A 24962-nucleotide genomic window follows, 5' to 3' on the forward strand; every position below is an offset into this window, starting at 1 on the left:
GGTTGTTTTATTTTGAAGGTAAGGCCCGGATGTGCTGCTGTTAATCCCATGGCGGTCACGTCTATCTGGACCGTCCATCGGTTGTTTTATTTTGAAGGTAAGGCCCGGATGTGCTGCTGTTAATCCCATGGGGGTCACGTCTATCTGGACCGTCCATCGGTTGTTTTATTTTGAAGGTAAGGCCCGGATGTGCTTCTGTTAATCCCATGGGGGTCACGTCCTAGCTGTTGAAGTGTCTATCTGGACCGTCCATCTGTTGTTTTATTTTGAAGGTAAGGCCCGGATGTGCTGCTGTTAATCCCATGGCGGTCACGTCCTAGCCATTGACGTGTCTTATCTGGACAGTCCATCGGTTTTGTTGTGGTTCCGCTGCGGGTCTCTACCGGGTCACAGGGCTCTGCCGCCGGCATGCGGGAACATTTTCCGCCGGGAACAAGGCGCTGCTGACGGCCTGCTTGTCTAGCGTGCTGCGTTAATCTGCTTTTGGACTGGAAGCAGCAAGAACCGGATGAAGTGTAAAGTGTCAGCAGGTGCATGTGTGGGGGAGGGGCGGTGACCTTTCCCACTTGTGTCCAGACTCCAGATCTCCATCATCATGGCCGACAAGACGGCACCACGCTGCCAGCTGCGGCTGGAGTGGGTGCACGGCTACCGGGGTCACCAGTGCCGCAATAACCTCTTCTACACGGCCGGCAAGGAGCTGGTCTACTTTGTGGCCGGGGTGGGCGTGGTCTACAACGCCAGAGAACACGCCCAGAAGTTCTACCTGGGCCACGACGATGACATCATCAGGTAACCTTCTCACGCTCACAACATGGATGGCTGGCTCACGCGCCGTCTCCCGCAGCCTGGCGCTCCATCCCGACAAAGTCCAGGTGGCCACGGGTCAGGTGGGCAAGGAGCCCTACATCTGCGTGTGGGACACCTACGCCATGCAGACCGTCTCCATCCTAAGAGACCTGCACACGCACGGCGTGGCCTGTCTGGCTTTTGACGCCGACGGACAGGTGAGGCCACGCCCCCTTGGTGATGATGGTGATGATGATGGTGGTGATGTGGTGTGGTGTGTCGTCATAGCGACTGGCCTCGGTGGGACTGGACGCCAAGAACACCTTGTGTGTGTGGGACTGGAGGGGCGGACGAGTCCTCGCCACGGCGACCGGCCACTCGGACAGAGTACGCCTCACCTGAGCCGTGGTCCGCTCCACACCTGATTATTGACTATTGATCCCCGTGTCGTCCCGCAGATCTTTGATGTGGCCTGGGATCCACTTGTGTCCGGTCGATTGGTCAGCTGTGGTGTCAAACACATCAAGGTGGGCGGGGCTTAACAGTTAGCATCTTTGAATTATTATATCCATCCCTCCATCCATTTTCTACCGCTTGTCCGTTTTGGGGTCGTGGGGGGCGCTGTATAACATTTTAAATACTGATAATTGTAGTCTGCATATTAACATTTTAATTATTAATAATCGTAGTCTACATAATACATTTGTAAGTATTAATATTTGTAGTCCGTATAATAAAATTGTAATTATTAATAATTGTAGTCTGTATAATAAAGTTATAATGATCAATAATTGTAGTCTACACAATACAATTGTAATTATTAATAACTGTAGTCTACACAATAACATTTTAATTATTAATAATTGTAGTCTGCATAAGGAATTTGTAAGTATTAATATTTGTAGTCCGTATAATAAAATTGTAATTATTAATAATTGTAGTCCGTATAATAACATTTTATTTATTAATAATTGTAGTCTACATAATACAATTGTAATTATTAATAATTGTAGTCTACACAATAACATTTTAATTAATAATCATCGTAGTCTACATAGTAAATTTGTAAGTATTAATATTTGTAGTCCGTATAATAAAATTGTAATTATTAATAATTGTAGTCTGTATAATAAAGTTGTCATTATTAATAATTGTAGTCTACATAATAAAATTGTATTTATTAATAATTGGAGTCTGCACAATAACATTTTAATTATTAATAATTGTAGTCTGCATAATACATTTGTAAGTATTAATATTTGTAGTCCGTATAATAAAATTGTAATTATTAATAATTGTAGTCTGTATAATAAAGTTGTAATTATCAATAATTGTAGTCTACACAATACAACTGTAATTATTAATAACTGTAGTCTACACAATAACATTTTAATTATTAATAATTGTAGTCTGCATAAGGAATTTGTAAGTATTAATATTTGTAGTCCGTATAATAAAATTGTAATTATTAATAATCGTAGTCTGTATAATAAAATTGTAATTATTAATAATTGTAGTCTACATAATAACATTTTAATTATTAATAATTGTAGTCTACATAATAAAATTGTATCTATTAATAATTGGAGTCTGCACAATAACATTTTAATTATTAATAATTGTAGCCTGCATAATAAATTTGTAAGTATTAATATTTGTAGTCCGTATAATAAAATTGTAATTATTAATAATTGTAGTCCGTATAATAACATTTTATTTATTAATAATTGTAGTCTACATAATACAACTGTAATTATTAATAACTGTAGTCTACACAATAACATTTTAATTAATAATAATCGTAGTCTACATAGTAAATTTGTAAGTATTAATATTTGTAGTCCGTATAATAAAATTGTAATTATTAATAATTGTAGTCTGTATAATAAAGTTGTCATTATTAATAATTGTAGTCTACATAATACATTTGTAAGTATTAATATTAGTAGTCCGTATAATAAAATTGTAATTATTAATAATTGTAGTCCGTATAATAAAATTTTATTTATTAATAATTGTAGTCTACATAATACAATTGTAATTATTAATAATTGTAGTCTACACAATAACATCTTAATTATTAATAATTGTAGCCTGCATAAGGAATTTGTAAGTATTAATATTTGTAGTCCGTATAATACAATTGTAATTATTAATAATTGTAGTCTACATAATAACATTTTAATTATTAATAATTGTAGTCTACATAATAAAATTATATCTATTAATAATTGGAGTCTGCACAATAACATTTTAATTATTAATAATTGTAGTCTGCATAATAAATTTGTAAGTATTAATATTTGTAGTCCGTATAATAAAATTGTAATTATTAATCATTGTAGTCCGTATAATAACATTTTATTTATTAATAATTGTAGTCTACATAATACAATTGTAATTATTAATAATTGTAGTTTACACAATAACATTTTAATTAATAATAATCGTAGTCTACATAGTAAATTCGTAAGTATTAATATTTGTAGTCCGTATAATAAAATTGTAATTATTAATAATTGTAGTCTGTATAATAAAGTTGTCATTATTAATAATTGTAGTCTACATAATACATTTGTAAGTATTAATATTAGTAGTCCGTATAATAAAATTGTAATTATTAATAATTGTAGTCTACACAATAACATTTTAATTATTAATAATCATAGTCTACATAATACATTTGTAAGTATTAATATTTGTAGTCCGTATAATAAAATTGTAATTATTAATAATTGTAGTCTGTATAATAAAGTTGTAATTATTAATAATTTTAGTCTACACAATAACATTTTAATTGTCAATAATCGTAGTCTACATAATACATTTGTAAGTATTAATATTTGTAGTCCGTATAATAAAATTGTAATTATTAATAATTGTAGTTTGTATAATAAAGTTGTAATTATTAATAATTGTAGTCTACACAATACAATTGTAATTATTAATAACTGTAGTCTACACAATAACATTTTAATTATTAATAATTGTAGTCTGCATAAGGAATTTGTAAGTATTAATATTTGTAGTCCGTATAATAAAATTGTAATTATTAATAATTGTAGTCTGTATAATAACATTGTAATTATTAATAATTGTAGTCTACATAATAACATTTTAATTATTAATAATTGTAGTCTACATAATAAAATTGTATCTATTAATAATTGGAGTCTGCACAATAACATTTTAATTATTAATAATTGTAGTCTGCATAATAAATTTGTAAGTATTAATATTTGTAGTCCGTATAATAAAATTGTAATTATTAATAATTGTAGTCCGTATAATAACATTTTATTTATTAATAATTGTAGTCTACATAATACAACTGTAATTAATAATAATTGTAGTCTACACAATAACATTTTAATTAATAATAATCGTAGTCTACATAGTAAATTTGTAAGTATTAATATTTGTAGTCCGTATAATAAAATTGTAATTATTAATAATTGTAGTCTGTATAATAAAGTTGTCATTATTAATAATTGTAGTCTACATAATACATTTGTAAGTATTAATATTAGTAGTCCGTATAATAAAATTGTAATTATTAATAATTGTAGTCCGTATAATAACATTTTATTTATTAATAATTGTAGTCTACATAATACAATTGTAATTATTAATAATTGTAGTCTACACAATAACATTTTAATTATTAATAATTGTAGTCTGCATAAGGAATTTGTAAGTATTAATATTTGTAGTCCGTATAATAAAATTGTAATTATTAATAATTGTAGTCTGTATAATAAAATTGTAATTATTAATAATTGTAGTCTACATAATAACATTTTAATTATTAATAATCGTAGTCTACATAATAAAATTGTATCTATTGATAATTGGAGTCTGCACAATAAAATTTTAATTATTAATAATTGTAGTCTGCATAATAAATTTGTAAGTATTAATATTTGTAGTCCGTATAATAAAATTTTAATTATTAATAATTGTAGTCCGTATAATAACATTTTATTTATTAATAATTGTAGTCTACATAATACAATTGTAATTATTAATAATTGTAGTCTACACAATAACATTTTAATTAATAATAATCGTAGTCTACATAGTAAATTTGTAAGTATTAATATTTGTAGTCCGTATAATAAAATTGTAATTATTAATAATTGTAGTATGTTTAATAAAGTTGTCATTATTAATAATTGTAGTTTACATAATACATTTGTAAGTATTAATATTAGTAGTCCGTATAATAAAATTGTAATTATTAATAATTGTAGTCTACACAAAAACATTTTAATTATTAATAATCGTAGTCTACATAATAAATTTGTAAGTATTAATATTTGTAGTCCGTATAATAAAATTGTAATTATTAATAATTGTAGTCTGTATAATAAAGTTGTAATTATTAATAATTGTAGTCTACACAATAACATTTTAATTGTCAATAATCGTAGTCTACATAATACATTTGTAAGTATTAATATTTGTAGTCCATATAATAAAATTGTAATTATTAATAATTGTAGTCTGTATAATAAAGTTGTAATTATTAATAATTGTAGTCTACATAATACAATTGTAATTATTAATAACTGTAGTCTACACAATAAAATTTTAATTATTAATAATTGTAGTCTACATAATAAAATTGTATCTATTAATAATTGTAGTCTGCACAATAACATTTTAGTTATTAATAATCATACTCTACATAATACATTTGTAATTATTAGTAATTGTAGTCTACACAATAACATTTTAATTATTAATAATTGTAGTCTGCATAATACATTTGTGAGTATTAATATTTGTAGTCCGTATAATACAATTTTAATTATTAATAATTGTAGTCCGTATAATAAAATTGTATTTATTAATAATTGTAGTCTACATAATACAATTGTAATTATTAATAATTGTAGTCTACACAATAACATTTTAATTATTAATAATCATAGTCTACATAGTAAATTTGTAAGTATTAATATTTGTAGTCCGTATAATAAAATTGTAACTATTAATAATTGTAGTCCGTATAATAAAGTTGTCATTATTAATAATTGTAGTCTACATAATAAATTTGTAAGTATTAATATTAGTAGTCCGTGTAATAAAATTGTAATTATTAATAATTGTAGTCTACACAATAACATTTTAATTATTAATAATCGTAGCCTACATAATACATATGTAAGTATTAATATTTGTAGTCCGTATAATAAAATTGTAATTATTAATAATTGTAGTCTGTATAATAAAGTTGTAATTATTAATAATTGTAGTCTACACAATAACATTTTAATTGTCAATAATCGTAGTCTACATAATACATTTGTAAGTATTAATATTTGTAGTCCGTATAATAAAATTGTAATTATTAATAATTGTAGTTTGTATAATAAAGTTGTAATTATCAATAATTGTAGTCTACACAATACAATTGTAATTATTAATAACTGTAGTCTACACAATAACATTTTAATTATTAATAATTGTAGTCTGCATAAGGAATTTGTAAGTATTAATATTTGTAGTCCGTATAATAAAATTGTAATTATTAATAATTGTAGTCTGTATAATAACATTGTAATTATTAATAATTGTAGTCTACATAATACAATTTTAATTATTAATAATTGTAGTCTATGTAATAAAATTGTATCTATTAATAAATGTAGTCTGCACAATAACATTTTAATTATTAATAATCGTACTCTACATAATACATTTGTAATTATTAGTAATTGTAGTCTACACAATAACATTTTAATTATTAATAATTGTAGTCTGCATAATAAATTTGTAAGTATTAATATTTGTAGTCCGTATAATACAATTTTCATTATTAATAATTGTAGTCCGTATAATAAAATTATATTTATTAATAATTGTAGTCTACATAATACAATTGTAATTATTAATAATTGTAGTCTACACAATAACATTTTAATTATTAATAATCGTAGTCTACATAGTAAATTTGTAAGTATTAATATTTGTAGTCCGTATAATAAAATTGTAATGATTAATAATTGTAGTCTGTATAATAAAATTGTAATTATTAATAATTGTAGTCTACATAATAAATTTGTAAGTATTAATATTAGTAGTCCGTATAATAAAATTGTAATTATTAATAATTGTAGTCTACACAATAACATTTTAATTATTAATAATCGTAGTCTACATAATACATTTGTAAGTATTAATATTTGTAGTCCGTATAATAAAATTGTAATTATTAATAATTGTAGTCTGTATAATAAAGTTGTAAATATTAATAATTGTAGTCTACACAATAACATTTTAATTATCAATAATCGTAGTCTACATAATACATTTGTAAGTATTAATATTTGTAGTCCGTATAATAAAATTGTAATTATTTGTCACGAGGGGGGGTCGAAGCTGGCTGCGGGGTTGTTCATCCTATGCAAAAAACGGCTGCGGACGACAGCGTGAAGGTGAGCTTGGATTTATTCAACATAAATCACTAAAGCTATCACACACGCAAACAATAAAGCAAAAAGGCAAGCGTGCCTAAAACACATGAAGCTTAATTACTTGGCATGGATGACATGGCATAATCAAACACTTACTTGACATAAACGCGTGACAAACACAATGCAGGCAGAACGAGTGATGAACAAAGGTAGATTTAAATAACAGTGACATGATTGGAAAAAACAGGTGCGTGACTCAAAACGTAAAACAGGTGCGTGACTCAAAAACGTGAAACAGGTGCGTGACATGACAGGTGAAAACTAATGGGTGACCATGGAAACTAAACCAAACAAGGAAGTGAAACCAGGAACTAAGAAAGTGTCCAAAAAACAAACAGCACATGGCCAAAACAAAAACATGATAAACAGACATGATTTTTTTTTGATTGATTGAGACTTTTATTAGTAGGTTGCACAGTGAAGTACATATTCCGTACAATTGACCACTAAATGGTAACACCCGAATAAGTTTTTCAACTTGTTTAAGTCGGGGTCCACTTAAATTGATTCATGATACAGATATATACTATCATATATACTATCATCATAATACAGTCATCACACAAGATAATCACATTGAATTATTTACATTATTTACAATCAGGAGTGTGGAGGGGGGGGGGGGTATGGACATCAAGTAGTGGACATAGAGAGAGAGAGAGAGAGAGAGAGGGAGAGAGAGATCAGAAGGCATAAGAAAAAGAATCTGCATTTGATTGTTTACATTTGATTATTAGCAATCCGGGGAGGGTGTTAGTTTAGGGTTGTAGTTGCCTGGAGGTGAACTTTTATAGCGGTTTTGAAGGAAGATAGAGATGCCCTTTCTTTTATACCTGTTGGGAGCGCATTCCACATTGATGTGGCATAGAAAGAGAATGAGTTAAGACCTTTGTTAGTTCGGAATCTGGGTTTAACGTGGTTAGTGGAGCACCCCCTGGTGTTGTGGTTATGGCGGTCATTTACGTTAAGGAAGTAGTTTGACATGTACTTCGGTATCAGGGAGGTGTAGCGGATTTTATAGACTAGGCTCAGTGCAAGTTGTTTAACTCTGTCCTCCACCTTGAGCCAGCCCACTTTAGAGAAGTGGGTAGGAGTGAGGTGGGATATGGGGTGGAGGTCTAGAAGTAACCTGACTAGCTTGTTCTGAGATGTTTGGAGTTTAGATTTGAGGGTTTTGGAGGTGCTAGGGTACCAGGAGGTGCATGCGTAATCGAAAAAGGGTTGAACGAGAGTTCCCGCCAGAATCCTCAAGGTGCTTTTGTTGACCAGAGAGGAAATTCTGTAGAGAAATCTCGTTCGTTGGTTAACCTTTTTGATTACCTTAAGACAGAACCCCCCCCTTAAGGACAGATCCCAGATGTCCAAAAAACAAAACACAAAACAGGATCAAGAGTCATGGGAGGGCGGGAGGGGGACATGGCGGTGGGTCGCCAGGCCAAGTGGCCCCGAATCCACCGAGGCATAGTCAGGCGAGGTGGACGACCCGGGAAGGGCCACACCCGTGGCCGACGAGAAGGCGGGCGCACCCGGCGTGACGGACGACCAGGCAGCGGCCACATCCGTGGCAGACGAGAAGGCAGGCGCTTCGTCGACGTGGCAGTAGCAGATGACGAAGCTTGGCGTGGTGCGTCGGGCGGCAAAGCTTGGCGTGGTGCGTCGGGCGGCAAAGCTTGGCATGGCGTGTCCTGGCAGCGTGGGTCTTGGTCTTGGCAGCTTGGGTCTTGCTGTTGGTCTTGGTGTTGGTCTTGGCAGTCTTGGTCTTGGCAGTCTTGGTAGTCTTGGCAGTCTTGGTAGTCTTGGCAGTCTTGGTCTTGGTCTTGGTCTTGGTCGTCTTGGTCTTGGTCTGGGCAGTCTTGGTCTTGGTCTTGGTCGTCTTGGTCTTGGTCGTCTTGGTCTTGGCAGTCTTGGTCTTGGCAGTCTTGGTCTTGGTCTTGGCAGTCTTGGTCTTGGCAGTCTTGGTCTTGGTCTTGGCAGTCTTGGTCTTGGTCTTGGCAGTCTTGGTCTTGGTCTTGGCGTGGGTCTTGGTCTTGGCGTGGGTCTAGTACCGGAGCTTGGCAGCATGGAGCTGGAACCAGAGCTTGGCAGCGTGGAGCTGGAACCAGAGCTTGGCAGCGTGGAGCCGGTACCGGAGCTTGGCCGCGTGGAGCTGGTACCGGAGCTTGGCCGCGTGGAACTTGACGTGGTGCAGGTGGCCTAGCTGGGGGCTGTGGCTTGGCATGGTGACGGACTGGTGGTGGCGGCCGGGATGGAGGTTGCTGCCTGGTTGGGTGCAGCTGAGCCACCCCACCAACACAGCTCCTGGTCCCAGCCCCCCCCTCAAGGAGCGGATACCAAACGCGCTCCCTGCGGTCTGGCATCTTCTTTAGGGGTGGGTGGAGGGTGGTCAGGAGGGGGGCAGAATCCTCCCCATTAAATTGTCCAAAATGTCTATTTACCACCCCCACTTTAGACTGGGTCTGAACAAATCTAAATTTTGAAAAAAATTTCTCAAAAGGATTACTTTTTGAAACAAAGTCCTTAGTGGGCGGCTGACAGAGGGCGTAAATGGAATCTTAAAAAAAGTCTTGGTCTCTGACGTCATCACCAGTGGGCGGGATGACGTCATCAGCACGGGTCTCCTGCGGCGGCGAGGAAGACAGGGCTGGTTGGGGGATCTTGTTGTCCGGAGCAGGATCCTGGGGGAACGACGCGCCATGCTGGCGAAAAGAAGCCTTTCTGGATGGCCTCCATCTTCGCCAGCGCGTCTCCATCACCTCGTCATGGCCCGTCTGCGGAAGAACGTCTGCTGCCTGCATAATGTCACGAGGGGGGGTCGAAGCTGGCTGCGGGGTTGTTCTTCCCATGCAAAAAAACGGCTCCGGACGACAGCGTGAAGGTGAGCTTGGATTTATTCAACATAAATCACTAAAACTATCACACACGCAAACAATAAAGCAAAAAGGCAAGCGTGCCTAAAACACATGAAGCTTAATTACTTGGCATGGATGACATGGCATAATCAAACACTTACTCGACATAAACGCGTGACAAACACAATGCAGGCAGAACGAGTGATGAACAAAGGTAGATTTAAATAACAGGGACATGATTGGAAAAAACAGGTGCGTGACTCAAAACGTAAAACAGGTGCGTGACTCAAAAACGTGAAACAGGTGCGTGACATGACAGGTGAAAACTAATGGGTGACCCCGACTTAAACAAGTTGAAAAACTTATTCGGGTGTTTCCATTTAGTGGTCAATTGTACGGAATATGTACTTCACTGTGCAACCTACTAATAAAAGTCTCAATCAATCAATCAAAAACCATGGAAACCAAACCAAACAAGGAAGTGAAACCAGGAACTAAGAAAGTGTCCAAAAAACAAACAGCACATGGCCAAAACAAAAACATGATAAACAGACATGACATTATTATTTGTAGTCTACATAATAACATTTTAATTATTAATAATCGTAGTCTACATAATAAAATTGTATTTATTAATAATTGTAGTCCGCATAATAAAATTGTAACTATTAATAATTGTAGTCTACATAATAAAATTGTATTTATTAATAATTGTAGTCTACATAATACAATTGTAATTATTGATAATTGTAGTCTACATAATAACATTTTAATTATTAATAATCGTAGTCTACATAATACAATTGTAATTATTAATAATTGTAGTCTACATAATAACATTTTAATTATTGATAATTGTAGTCTACATAATAACATTTTAATTATTAATAATCGTAGTCTACAAAATGCAATTGTAATTATTAATAATTGTAGTGTACATAATAACATTTTAATTATTGATAATTGTAGTCTACATAATACAATTGTAATTATGAATAATTGTAGTCTACATAATAAAATTTCTCCTCTCTGAGCTGCCACCTTATCGTGGTAGAGGAGTTTGCGTGTCCCAATGATCCTATGAGCTATGTTGTCCGGGGGCTTTATGCCCCCTGGTAGGGTCTCCCAAGACAAACTGGTCCTAGGTGAGGGATCAGACAAAGAGCAACTCGAAGACCTCCATGAAAAATAAAAACGAAGGACCCAGATTGCCCTCGCCAGGACACGGGTCATCGGGGCCCCCCTCTGGAGCCAGGCCCGGGGTTGGGGCACGTTGGCGAGCGCCTGGTGGCCGGGCCTGTCCCGAAGAGGCAACGTGGGTCCCCCCTCCAATGGGCTCACCACCCATAGCAGGGGCCATAGAGGTCGGGTGCAATGTGAGCTGGGCGGAAGCCGAAGGCAGGGCACTTGGTGGTCCGATCCTTGGCTACATAAGCTAGCTCTTGGGTTGGGACGTGGAGCGTCACCTCGCTGGGGGGGAAGGACCTGAGCTAGTGCGCGAGGTGGGGAAGTTTCGGCTAGATATAGTCTGACTCACAACGACGTGCAGCAAGGGCTCTGGAACCAGTTCTCTCGAGAGGGGCTTGACTCTCTTCCACTCGTTGGAGTTCAACCCAGTGGACGAGAGGGTAGCTTCCCTCCGCCTTCAGGTGGGGGGACGGGTCCTGACTGTTGTTTGCGCTTACGCGCCAAACAGCAGTTTAGAATACCCACCTTTTTTGGATTCACTAAAGGGAGTACTTGAGAGTGCTCGCCCGGGTGATTCCCTCGTTCTACTGGGGGACTTCAACGCTCATATTGGCAACGACAGTGAAACCTGGAGAGGTGTGATTGGGAAGAATGGCCGCCCTGATCTGAACCCGAGTGGTGTTTTGTTATTGGACTTTTGTGCTCGTCACAGATTGTCCATAACGAACACCATGTTCAAACATAAGGGTGTCCATATGTGCACTTGACACCAGGACACCCTAGGCCGCAGTTCCATGATCGACTTTGTAGTTGTGTCATCGGATTTGCGGTCTCATGTTTTGGACACTCGGGTGAAGAGAGTGGCGGAGCTTTCTACCGATCACCAACTGGTGGTGAGTTGGCTGCGATGGTGGGGGAGGATGCCGGACAGACCTGGCAGGCCCAAATGCATTGTGAGAGTCTGCTGGGAACGCCTAGCAGAGTCTCGTGTCAGAGAGAGTTTCAATTCCCGCCTCCGGAAGAACTTTGAACATGTCACGAGGGAGGTGCTGGACATTGAGTCCGAGTGGACGATGTTCCGTACCTCTATTGTCGAGGCGGCCGATTGGAGCTGTGGCCGCAAGGTGGTTGTTGCCTGTCGTGGCGGTAATCCTAGAACCCGTTGGTGGACACCAGCGGTGAGGGATGCCGTCAAGCTGAAGAAAGAGTCCTATCGGGTTCTTTTGGCTCATAAGACTCTGGAGGCAGCAGACAGGTACCGACAGGCCAAGGGGTGTGTGGCTTTAGCAGTCGCGGCGGCAAAAACTCGGACATAGGAGGAGTTCGGAGAAGCCATGGAAAACGACTTCCAGACAACTTCGAAGCGATTCTGGACCACCATCCGCCGCCTCAGGAAAGGGAAGCAGTGCAATGTCAATACCGTGTATGGTGGGGATGGTGTTCTGCTGACCTCGACTGCGGATGTTGTGGATTGGTGGAGGGAATACTTCGAAGACCTCCTCAATCCCACCAACACGTCTTCCTATGAAGAAGCAGTTCCTGGGGAATCTGTGGTGGGTTCTCCTATTTCTGTGGCTGAGGTTGCCGAGGTAGTTAAAAAGCTCCTCGGTGGCAAGGCCCCGGGGGTGGATGAGACCCGCCCGGAGTTCCTTAAGGCTCTGGATGCTGTGGGGCTGTCTTGGTTGACAAGACTCTGCAACATCACGTGGACATCGGGGGCGGTACCTCTGGATTGGCAGACCGGGGTGGTGGTTCCTCTCTAAGAAGGGGAACCGGAGGGTGTGTTCCAACTATCGTGGGATCACACTCCTCAACCTTCCCGGTAAGGTCTATTCAGGTGTACTGGAGAGGAGGCTACGCCAGATAGTCGAACCTCGGATTCAAGAGGAACAGTGTGGTTTTCGTCCTGGTCGTGGAACTGTGGACCAGTTCTATACTCTCGGCAGGGTCCTTGAGGGTGCATGGGAGTTTGCCCAACCAGTCTACATGTGCTTTGTGGACTTGGAGAAGGCATTTGACCGTGTACCCCGGGAAGTCCTGTGGGGAGTGCTCAGAGAGTATGGGGTAACGGACTGTCTGATTGTGGCGGTCTGCTCCCTGTTTGATCAGTGTCAGAGCGTGGTCCGCATTGCCGGCAGTAAGTCGGACCCGTTTCCAGTGAGGGTTGGACTCCGCCAAGGCTGCCCTTTGTCACCGATTCTGTTCATAACTTTTATGGACAGAATTTCTAGGCGCAGTCAGGGCGTTGAGGGTATCTGGTTTGGTGGCTGCAGGATTAGGTCTCTGCTTTTTGCAGATGATGTGGTCCTGATGGCTTCATCTGGCCAAGATCTTCAGCTCTTACTGGATCGGTTCGCAGCCGAGTGTGAAGCGACTGGGATGGGAATCAGCACCTCCAAGTCCGAGTCCATGGTTCTCGCCCGGAAAAGGGTGGAGTGCCATCTCCGGGTTGGGGAGGAGATCTTGCCCCAAGTGGAGGAGTTCAAGTACCTCGGAGTCTTGTTCACGAGTGAGGGAAGAGTGGATCGTGAGGTCGACAGGCGGGATCGGTGCAGCGTCTTCAGTAATGCGGACGTTGTATCGATCCGTTGTGATGAAGAAGGAGCTGAGCCCGAAGGTAAAGCTTTCAATTTACCGGTCGATCTACGTTTCCATCTTCACCAATGCTTATGAGCTTTGGGTTATGGCCGAAAGGACAAGATCACGGGTACAAGCGGCCGAAATGAGCTTCCTTGGCCGGGTGGCGGGGCTCTCCCTTAGAGATAGGGTGAGAAGTAGAGATGTCCGATAATGGCTTTTTTGCCGATATCCGATATTCCGATATTGGCCAACTCTTGATTACCAATTCCGATATCAACCGATACCGATATATACAGTCGTGGAATTAACACATTATTATGCCTAAATTTGTTTTGATGCCCCGCTGGATGCATTAAACAATGTAACTTTACCATGAATTGATTAACGTGGACCTCGACTTAAACAAGTTGAAAAACGTATTCGGGTGTTACCATTTAGTGGTCAATTGTACGGAATATGTACTGTACTGTGAAGTGAAGTGAAGTGAATTATATTTATATAGCGCTTTTCTCTAGTGACTCAAAGCGCTTTACATAGTGAAACCCAATATCTAAATTACATTTAAACCAGTGTGGGTGGCACTGGGAGCAGTTGTGCAATCTACTAATAAAAGTTTCAATCAATCAATCAAAAACAAGGTTTTCCAAAATAAATGATAAATGATAAATGGGTTATACTTGTATAGCGCTTTTCTACCTTCAAGGTACTCAAAGCGCTTTGACAGTATTTCCACATTCACCCATTCACACACACATTCACACACTGATGGCGGGAGCTGCCATGCAAGGCGCTAACCAGCAGCCATCAGGAGCAAGGGTGAAGTGTCTTGCCCAAGGACACAACGGACGTGACTAGGATGGTAGAAGGTGGGGATTGAACCCCAGTAACCAGCAACCCTCCGATTGCTGGCACGGCCACTCTACCAACTTCGCCAAAGAGAACAACTTCAACTCCAGTTATGGAAAAAAATGCCAACATGGCACTACCATATTTATTATTGAAGTCACAAAGTGCATTATTTTTTTTAACATGCCTCAAAACAGCAGCTTGGAATTTGGGACATGCTCTCCCTGAGATAATCCTGATACCCACTACAACTATGGGAGATACTATACTTTGACTTTCACAAAATGCATTATTTTTAATTTTTTTTAAACATGCCTCAAAACAACATTTACAAAAACAATGAAGGCACACAGCTTCAGTCCAGAGTATACTAGAGTAAAAAAGTAAACAATAACATAGTCCTCCTTTAGTGCAAGACTGCCTGGCATACTGTATAACAGGATATCATAAACTGGGCTCAATCTGCCCTGCTCTAACGTATTTGTATGAGTAACACAAATGTGCTGCAAGCTAGTGGTGTGTGCTTGAAGTGGCCTAGCAGTCAGCCAGAGCTTCTGAAATGCTGCGTTGAGACAGGGCACCTCCGTTCACTGCAAGCTGCAAAGTGTGCGCCAGGCAGGGCAGACTAGCCACAGCAAACTCCACCGCAGCTTTTGCCATACTGCATGCGTTGTCCCTGACCACAACGTGAGCTTTCGCCCCGGGGTGGTTTTTGTTGTATTTTTGTTTTTTCTCGGCGGAGTCTTTAAGCGACAACTGTGTGGTACTACTTTTTTTCGCTGTTTGCTTTTCATCCATCTTCCGCTTGTATTCATCGTGTATCTCCTTCTGATTCTTGAAGAGGTGGGAGATCTAATTGCTCGCCCGTAAGCAGAGGAAAGCTACCCTCTCATCCACCAGGTTAAACTCAGCGGGGCAACAAGTATAGTCACCCCCACCCCTCGCCTTTCACTGCTGGCAACGCCAGAGTGGAAGAGAGTCCAGCCCCTGTCGAGAAGACTCGTTCCAGAGCTCTTGCTGTGCATCGAAGTGAGTCCGACTAGATTCAGCAGGAACTTCTCTACTTCGCGCACTAGCTTAGGCTCCTTCCCGCCAGCGAGGTGACGTTCCACATCCCAAGAGCTAGCTTCTGTAGCCGAGGATCGGACCGCCAAGGGCCGTGCTTTCGACTGCCGCCCAGCTCACACTGCGCCCGAATTCTATGGGCTCACCACCCATTGGAGGGGAGACCCACGTTGCCTCTTCGGGCTGTGCCTGGCCGGGCAGCTTGAGGGCAGGCTCAGCCACCAGGCGCTTGCCATCGAGCCCGACGTGCAGGCCTAGTGCCCTGGTGACTTGTGTCCGGGAGAGGGAAACATTGGTCCTCAATATTGTCTAATCATGGTCGTCTTTGAGCTGCTCTTTGGCTGGTCTCTCACCTAGGATCTGTTTTTTTCATGGGGGACTTTACTATGGGAATAGAAGCCCCCGTACAACATACTGTAGCTCCTAGGATTATTGGGATGCGCAAACTCCCCTACCATAAGGTAGCAGCTCAGGGAGGCGATAATAAAACTAATAATGATTAGTAATGATTGTAGTCCTGCACAAAAAAGTGGTAAATAATGATTCATTGTGACGCTAACCCCCATCCTTCATATTAAAACTGTAATGATTGATTGATGATCTTGTCTCAGTTCTGGACTCTGTGTGGAAACGCTCTGACGCCCAAGAGGGGAATCTTCGGGAAGGCTGGTGACCTTCAGACCATCTTGTGTGTGGCCACCGCCAAGGAGCAGACCACCTACTCAGGCGCGCTCAATGGCGACGTGTACGTGTGGCGCGGAATCTCCCTGGTCAGGACCATCCAGGCGGCACACGGAGTACGCACACACACCCACACTGTCACACTTGCTGACACACAGCCACACTGCCACATGCGGTGACACACACACACACAAGAAGGGAGGCTGATGGGTAATAAGGTTTGTCTGGTTTTAGGCGGGAATCTTCAGCATGCACGCCTGTGAAGAAGGTTTCGCCACTGGAGGACGAGACGGTTGTGTGCGACTGTGGGACGTCGACTTCAAGCCCATCACCAAAATCGATCTTCGAGAAGCCGAGCAGGGATACAAAGGTTGGTCGCAAACGGCACACCTGACGAGACACCTGACGTCACGTTCGACGTCATGCTTGACGTCATGCTTGACGTCACGCTGGTGTCGTTTCAGGTCTGTCCATCCGTAGCGTCTGCTGGAAGGCTGACCGCATCTTGGCAGGCACACAGGACAGCGAGATTTTCGAGGTCATGGTCCGGGACCGGGACAAACCGGTTCTGCTGATGCAAGGTCACAGCGAGGGGGAACTGTGGGCACTGGACCTTCATCCCAAGCAGCCAGTCGCTGCGACTGGGAGCGATGACCGCTCTGTCAGGTGAGCTGCCACAGTTCTGACGTCACCCGTTGTCCGATGTCACTTCCTGCATGTGGTCACTTCCTGTGCGTGGTCACTTCCTGTGCGTATCTCAGGCTCTGGAGTCTGCCGGACCGAACCCTGCTGGCTCGCTGTAACATGGAAGAATCGGTACGCAGCGTTTCCTTCAACAACGACGGATCTCAGCTGGCTCTGGGAATGAAGGATGGCTCCTTCACGGTCCTGCGAGTCAGGTGACCCCTGACCTTGATCAGTCACATGGTTTAGTGCGAATAACGAGGCGAGACGTGTTGTGACCTCAGGGACATGACGGAGGTGGTGCACATTAAGGACAGGAAGGAGGTGATACACGAGCTCAAGTTCTCGCCAGATGGCTCCTTGTTGGCGGTGGGCTCCAATGATGGTGTGGTGGACGTCTACGCTGTCGCCCAACGCTTTAAAAAAGTGGGCGAGTGCGGCCACTCCACCTCCTTCATCACACACCTGGACTGGTCCGTGGACTCCCGTTTCCTGCAGACTAACGACGGCGCCGGAGAGCGCCTCTTTTTCCGGATGCCAGGTACCCTCCGCCGACCCTCACTACTGACCCAAACTTTGACGCTTGAAGCTTGTGCCCCGCAGGTAAAGTGCTGTCCAAAGAAGAGGCCAAGGGTATCCACTGGATGACGTGGACGGGTGTTCTGGGGCCAGAGGTTAACAGCATCTGGCCTAAATACTCCAACGTCACCACCGTCAACTCTGTGGACGCCAACTACAGCAGCGCCGTGCTGGTGACGGGCGATGACCTTGGCCTCGTAAAACTCTTCAGGTTCCCGTGTCTCAAGAAAGGTTCGTAGCGCCAACAGAAGCAGCCTGGGTGTGTTGGCAGAACTCGCTCATATCTTCACTCCTTTCTACGTCCCAACAGGTGCCAAGTTCAAGAAGTACATCGGCCATTCTGCACATGTGACCAACGTGCGATGGTCTAAGGACCTTCAGTGGGTCGTCAGCACCGGCGGGGCCGATCACGCCGTCTTCCAGTGGCGCTTCCTGCCTGAGGGTGTCATGAACGGTGTCCTGGAACCCCTCCTCCAAGGTTGGGGTCTTTTAAAAATCTTTTTTATGACTTTATCAGTGATGTTGCCAGGCAACTGCGTCCCTAAAAGGTGGCGCTAAAGTCACCCTCCATGCGTCCCTGAAAGGTAGCACTAAAGTCACCCTCCATGCGTCCCTAAAAGTCACAGTTTTTGAATTGTCCACTTTTTGCTGCTTCCAGAGGGTTACGCCGACTCCAACAGCGGCGACTCAGACTCGGATGTGTCCGACGTGCCAGAGATCGACTCGGACATCGAGCAGGAATCTCAGCACAACTACGAGCGTCAGGTGATTAGAGGCGAGGTATGAAGTCGCTCCGTACGTTAGACTCGCTGTTTTCATCCGCAGGTGTACAAGGACGACCTCCCGCAGCTGAGGAGGAAGCTGATTGGTTCTCTGAAGAGGCAGAAAGCGCCGGAGGAGGGGCTCCACCTGCAATTTGTTCATGGGTAAAAGTGCTGCGCATGATGGGTAATCAGTGAATGGACGATAAGACAAGTTGGCCTTGGACTACTCTTCAGGTACCGTGGCTTCGACTGCCGTAACAACCTGTTCTACAGCCAGAGTGGGGAGGTGGTCTACCATGTGGCTGCTGTGGCTGTGGTCTACAACCGCCTGCAACACAGTCAGAGGTTCTATCAGGGCCACGACGACGACATCCTCAGCCTCACCGTGCACCCGCTGAAAGACTACGCCGCCACAGGCCAGGTACGGACTGCCACCGGACCGACAGCTGGTCTCTGATCGCTTCTTTGTGTGCTCAGGTGGGCCGGGACCCGGCCGTCCACGTCTGGGACATCCCCACTCTCAAATGCCTGTCGCTGCTCAAAGGTCACCACAGCAAAGGAGTTAGTGCGCTGGACTTCACGGGTATGTCACATGATCGCTCAAACCTGGCCGGCAGAGCTTTACACCGTCTTGAAGGTTTCTTTGCCTTTTTAGCCGACGGAAAGAGTCTGGTGTCTGTGGGAATGGACGACTTTCACTCCATCGTCATCTGGGACTGGAAGAAAGGTGAACGACTGGCTAAGAGCAGGTACGGAGTGTCAAGTCTGCTACGTCAGGTGTGCTCGTACCTTCTTCCCGTCCGCTTCTTTCCCAGGGGCCACAAGGACAAGATCTTTGTGGTGAAGAGCAACCCCTTCAGGATGGACAAGCTGGTGACCTTGGGGATGAAACACATCAAGTTCTGGCAGCACTCAGGTGGTGGCACACTTCGCTAACTAATTAGCCAACGCCTCCTAACTAATTAGTCAACACCTAGTTAACTATGTTGCCAACACCTCGCTAACTATGTTGCCAACACCTCGCTAACTATGTTGCCAACACCTCACTGACTATGTTGCCAACCATACTTGCCAACCCTCCCGATTTTTCCGGGAGACTCACGAATTTCAGTGCCCCCCCGAAAATCTCCCGGGGCAACCATTCTCCCGAATTTCTCCCGATTTTCACTCAACAATATTAAGGGCGTGCCGTGATGGCACTGCCTTTAGTGTCCTCTACAACCTGTCGACGCGTCTGCTTTTTCACCATACAAACAACGTGCCGGCCCAGTCACATGTTGTATGAAGCTTCTGCAGACACACACAAGTGACTGCAAGACATACTTGATCAACACCCATACAGGTCACACTGAGGGTGGCCGTATAAACAACTTTAACAATGTTACAAATATGCGCCACACTGTGAACCCACACCAAACAAGAATGACAGACAACACATTTCGGGAGAACATCCGCACCGCAACACAACATAAACACAACAGAACAAATACCCAGAATCCCTTGCATCCCTAACTCTTCCGGTCTACAATATACACCCCCGCTACCACCAAACCCCGCCCCCCTACCCCGCACCCCCCAACCCCCTCCCCATCTCCCGAATTCGAAGGTCTCAAGGTTGGCAAGTATGTTGCCAACACCTCGCTGACTAATTAGCCAACACCTCGCGAACTAATAAGTCAACAACTCACTGACTATGTTGCCAACACCTTGCTAATTATGTTGCCAACAGCTCGCTAACTAATTAGCCAACACCTCGCTAACTTTGTTGCCAACACCTCGCTAACTAATTAGCCAACACCTCGCTAACTAATTAGCCAACACCTAGCTAACTAATTAGCCAACACCTTACTAGCTAATTAGCAACACCTCACTGACTATGTTGCCAACACCTCGCTAACTAATTAGCCAACCCCTCGCTAACTAATTAGCCAACACCTCGCTGACTATGTTGCCAACACCTCGCTAACGAGTTAGTTAACTAATTAGCCAACACCCAGCTAAATAATTAGCCAACACCTTGCTAACAAATTAGCCAACACCTAGCTAACTATGTTGCCAACACCTAGCTAACTATGTTGCCAATACCTCGCTAACTAATTAGCAAACACCTCACTAATTAATTAGCCAACACATAGCTAACTATGTTGCCAACACATAGCTAACTAATTAGCCAACACCTAGATAACTACGTTGCCAACACCTTTCTAACTAAATAGCCAACACCTTGCTGACTATGTTGCCAACACTTCGCTAACTATGTTGCCAACACATAGCTAACTAATTAGCCAACACCTAGCTAACTACTTTACCAACACCTCGCTGACTAATTAGCCAACACCTAGCTAACTATGTTGCCAAAAACTAGCTAACTAATTAGCCTACACCTAGCTAACTAGTTTGTCAACACCTAGTTAACTAATTAGCCAACACCTCGCCAACTATGTTGCCATCAGCTAGCTAACTAATTAGCCAACACCTAGCTAACTATGTTGCCAACACTTAGAGAACTAATCAGCCACCACTTCGCAAGATAATTAGAAATGGTAAATGGGTTATACTTGTATAGCGCTTTTCTACCTTCAAGGTACTCAAAGCGCTTTGACACTATTTCCACATTCACCCATTCACACACACATTCACACACTGATGGCGGGAGTTGCCATGCAAGGTCCTAACCACGACCCATCAGGAGCAAGGGTGAAGTGTCTTGCTCAAGGACACAACGGACGTGACGAGGTTGGTAGAAGGTGGGGATTGAACCAGGAACCCTCAGGTTGCTGGCACGGCCACTCTCCCAACCTCGCCACGCCATCCCCCATTAGCCAACACGTCGTTAACTAATTAGCCAACACCTAGCTAACTGTGTGTCCAACACCTAGAGAACTAATTAGCCAACACCTAGCTAACTATTTTTACAACACCTAGCTAACTAATTAGCCAACACCTAGCTAACTATTTGGCCAACACCTAGTTAACTAATTAGCCAACACCTCACCAACTATGTTGCCAACATCTAGCTAACCAATTAGCCAACACCTAGCTAACTATGTTGCCAACACCTTGCTAACTATGTAGCCAACACCTAGCTAACTAATTAGCCAACACCTAGCGAACTAATCCGTCAATAGTTCGTAAGGTAATTATCCAACACCTCACTAACTATGTTGCCAACACCTAGCTAACTAATTAGCCAACACCTAGCAAACTAATCAGTCAACACTTCGCAAGGTAATTATCCAACACCTCGCTAAGTATGTTGCCAACACCTAGCTAACTATTTAGCCAACACCTAGCAAACTAATCAGTCAACACTTCGCAAGGTAATTATCCAACACGTCGCTAACTAATTAGCCAACACCTAGCTAACTGTGTGGCCAACACCTAGAGAACTAATTAGCCAACACCTTGCTAACTATGTTGCCAACACCTAGCTAACTAATTAGCCAACACATAGCAAACTAATCAGTCAACACTTCGCAAGGTAATTAGCCAACACCTCGCTAACTATGTTGCCAACACCTAGCTAACTAATTAGCCAACACCTAGCGAACTAATCAGCCAACACTTCGCATGGTAATTAGCCAACACATAGCTAGCTAATTAGTCAACAACTAGCTAACTATGTTGCTAACACGTCGCTAACTAATTAGCCAACACATAGCTGACTTATTAGCTAACACTTAGCTAACTAATTAGCTATGTTGCTACCTTTAATAGTTTCAATGTCCAGCGGCGAGTAGGCTAATTAGCTAACTGGCTGCTAGCTTAGTTGAAGCATGCCAAGTATAGCATTTGTGCTTCTTTCCAAGCAGGAGGCGGTCTGACATTCAAACGTGGAATTTGCGGGAACCTGGGCAAGCAGGAGACCATGATGTCTGCATGTTACGGTCGCTCCGAGGACTTTGTCTTCTCGGGCGCCACCAACGGTGACGTTTACATCTGGAGAGAAACCACGCTTGTGAAGACGGTCAAGGCCCACGACGGTCCTGTGTTCGCCATGTGCTCCCTGGATAAGGTCTTCCAAACAGACACACGGTCATCGGCTAACACGGCGCTCATGGGCCTGGTCTTCTCTGGTCAGGGTTTCGTGACGGGCGGGAAGGACGGTGTGGTGGAACTCTGGGATGACATGTTCGAAAGATGTCTGAAGACCTACGCTATCAAGAGGGCGCTCCTGTCGCCGTCCTCCAAAGGTGCGCCGGTGTCACATGACCGCTACTGGTGTTACATGACCTGGTGTCACGTGACCACTAGCTGGTGTCACGTGACCGCTAGCTGGTGTCACATGACCGCTAGCCGGTGTCACATGACCGCTAGCCAGTGTCACATGACCGCTCTTGTCCCCGCAGGACTGCTGCTGGAAGACAACCCGTCCATCAGAGCCATCACTCTGGGTCACGGCCATATCCTGGTGGGGACCAAGAACGGAGAAGTTCTGGAGATCGACAAGAGCGGTCCGATGACGCTGCTGGTCCAGGTCAGCTGATGCCACAAAAGGAAAGCCGGCAGAGTCCTGAGGCTTGTCCTGTGTTTAGGGCCACATGGAGGGCGAGGTCTGGGGTTTAGCCGCTCACCCGCTACTTCCTGTCTGCGCCACCGTCGGCGACGACAAAACGCTGAGAATGTGGGAACTTTCTGCCAACCACCGCATGGTTGCCGTGCGCAAGCTCAAAAAAGGTATGGTGGGACAAATGGCCGCCATTCTTTTTGAGACTTGTGACCTTTGTGCGGCAGGTGGACGCTGCTGCGCCTTTTCTCCGGACGGCAAAGCGCTGGCGGTGGGTCTGAATGACGGCAGCTTCCTGGTGGTCAACGCCGACACCTTGGAGGACATGGTGACATTCCACCACCGGAGGGAGCTCGTCTCCGACATCCGCTTCTCCCAAGGTACTCACCACCAGCAGGGGGTGGGGTCATTGTAGGTTGTTTGGCTGACCCTGATCCAGACGCAGGGAAGTACCTGGCCGTGGCGTCCCAGGATTCCTTCGTGGACATTTACAACGTGCTGACCAGCAAGAGAGTCGGCATCTGCAAAGGAATCAGAAGCTTCGTCACGCACGTGGACTGGGACTCTCGAGGTGAGCATGCTAACACGCTAGCATGCTAACTGTGACTAACACAACTACTTCCTGTTGTGCCGGCAGGAAAACTTCTGCAGGTCAACACGGGAAGCAAGGAGCAACTGTTTTTTGAGGCTCCTCGAGGACGCAGACAGAGCATCAGCGCTGTGGAGGTTCTCAACCCTCCTTGAACCTTCTTCTCAACCCTCCTTGGACCTTCTCACCAGAACTCCTCTTTTCAGTTTGACAAGCTGGACTGGGCCAGCTGGACTTCGGTTCTGGGTCCCAGCTGTCAGGGAATTTGGCCAACATACGGTTTTGTGAATGCCGCATCACGCACCAAGGACGGTAAAGTGCTCGCCACCGGGGACGACTTCGGCTTCCTGAAACTCTTCAGTTTCCCCTGCAGGGTGAGAATGATATCAGTCAGATAGAGATGTGAATGATATCAGTCTGATGGAGATTTGAATATTGTCGCCACACGGTGAGACCATGGGAATGATATCAGTCTGATAAAGATTTGAATAGCGTCGTCACACGGTGAGACCATGTGAATGATATCAGTTTGATAGAGATTTGATTACTATCATAATGATGATTATCAGTGTGAAACAGACTTGATTTCATATTGGCCATCATTAATGATGAATATTAGTGTGATAAAGACTTGATATTATATCAGCCATGGTCTCTTCTTACCAGTTCTTTGCTTTCAGGATCAGTTTTCCAGGTCCAAGAAGTATGTGGCCCACAGCGCCAACTTGACCAACTAATGATGATTATTAGTGTGATACAGACTTGATATCATATTGGCCATCATTAATGATGAATATTAGTGTGATAAAGACTTGATATCATATCAGCCATGGTCTCTTCTTACCAGTGCTTTGCCTTCAGGGTCAGTTTGCCAGGTCCAAGAAGTACGTGGCCCACAGCGCCAACGTGACCAACGTGCGCTGGGCCAATGACGACGCCACGCTGCTGTCTGTGGGCGGAGCCGACACAGCGCTGATGATCTGGACCAGAGAGGCGGGTCACAAGGAGAACAAGGCGGTGGACAGTGAAGAATCTGACGATGACGTGGAGGAAGACGGAGGTCACCATGTTCCTGGGAGAATCCTGGAGGAACTTCCTGTTGTAACTTCCTGTGGTGTCATCAGGCTACGACAGCGACGTGGCGCGGGAGAAGGCGGTGGACTACGTGACCAAGGTCTACTCTGCCAGCATTAGAAAGATGACGGGAACTAAACCTCACCTGCAGCACAAGGAACTTCCTGTCGACGAAAGGTACCTGCTGCTCATTGCTTCTTCATCATGGTACTTGATCCTGGTTCTTCATCCTGCTTCTGGATCCTGGTTCATCATCCTGGTTCTTCATCTTGGTTCTTCAACCTG

General features: G+C 43.0%; 1 protein-coding gene across 1 annotated transcript in view; it reads left to right on the forward strand.

The window, feature by feature from the left end:
* Positions 1-220: 220 nt before the first annotated feature.
* Positions 221-24962, forward strand: part of LOC133639768 (echinoderm microtubule-associated protein-like 6) — a 62338-nt gene continuing 37596 nt past the window's right edge. Inside the window, exons 1-27 of the mRNA XM_062033362.1 lie at positions 221-792; positions 848-1007; positions 1078-1176; positions 1248-1316; positions 16411-16596; positions 16715-16850; positions 16945-17146; positions 17242-17379; positions 17449-17705; positions 17768-17974; positions 18054-18221; positions 18402-18508; positions 18569-18669; positions 18742-18928; positions 18985-19090; positions 19163-19256; positions 19323-19423; positions 22320-22522; positions 22589-22700; positions 22857-22984; positions 23043-23184; positions 23242-23394; positions 23454-23585; positions 23652-23740; positions 23810-23977; positions 24465-24663; positions 24728-24854. Coding sequence (XP_061889346.1) covers positions 596-792; positions 848-1007; positions 1078-1176; positions 1248-1316; positions 16411-16596; positions 16715-16850; positions 16945-17146; positions 17242-17379; positions 17449-17705; positions 17768-17974; positions 18054-18221; positions 18402-18508; positions 18569-18669; positions 18742-18928; positions 18985-19090; positions 19163-19256; positions 19323-19423; positions 22320-22522; positions 22589-22700; positions 22857-22984; positions 23043-23184; positions 23242-23394; positions 23454-23585; positions 23652-23740; positions 23810-23977; positions 24465-24663; positions 24728-24854 — 3968 coding nt within the window. The 5' untranslated portion in view covers positions 221-595. The remainder of the gene's footprint in view (positions 793-847; positions 1008-1077; positions 1177-1247; positions 1317-16410; positions 16597-16714; positions 16851-16944; positions 17147-17241; positions 17380-17448; positions 17706-17767; positions 17975-18053; positions 18222-18401; positions 18509-18568; positions 18670-18741; positions 18929-18984; positions 19091-19162; positions 19257-19322; positions 19424-22319; positions 22523-22588; positions 22701-22856; positions 22985-23042; positions 23185-23241; positions 23395-23453; positions 23586-23651; positions 23741-23809; positions 23978-24464; positions 24664-24727; positions 24855-24962) is intronic.

Source organism: Entelurus aequoreus, linkage group LG22 (assembly GCF_033978785.1).
Source record: "Entelurus aequoreus isolate RoL-2023_Sb linkage group LG22, RoL_Eaeq_v1.1, whole genome shotgun sequence".
NCBI classification, from domain to species: domain Eukaryota; kingdom Metazoa; phylum Chordata; class Actinopteri; order Syngnathiformes; family Syngnathidae; genus Entelurus; species Entelurus aequoreus.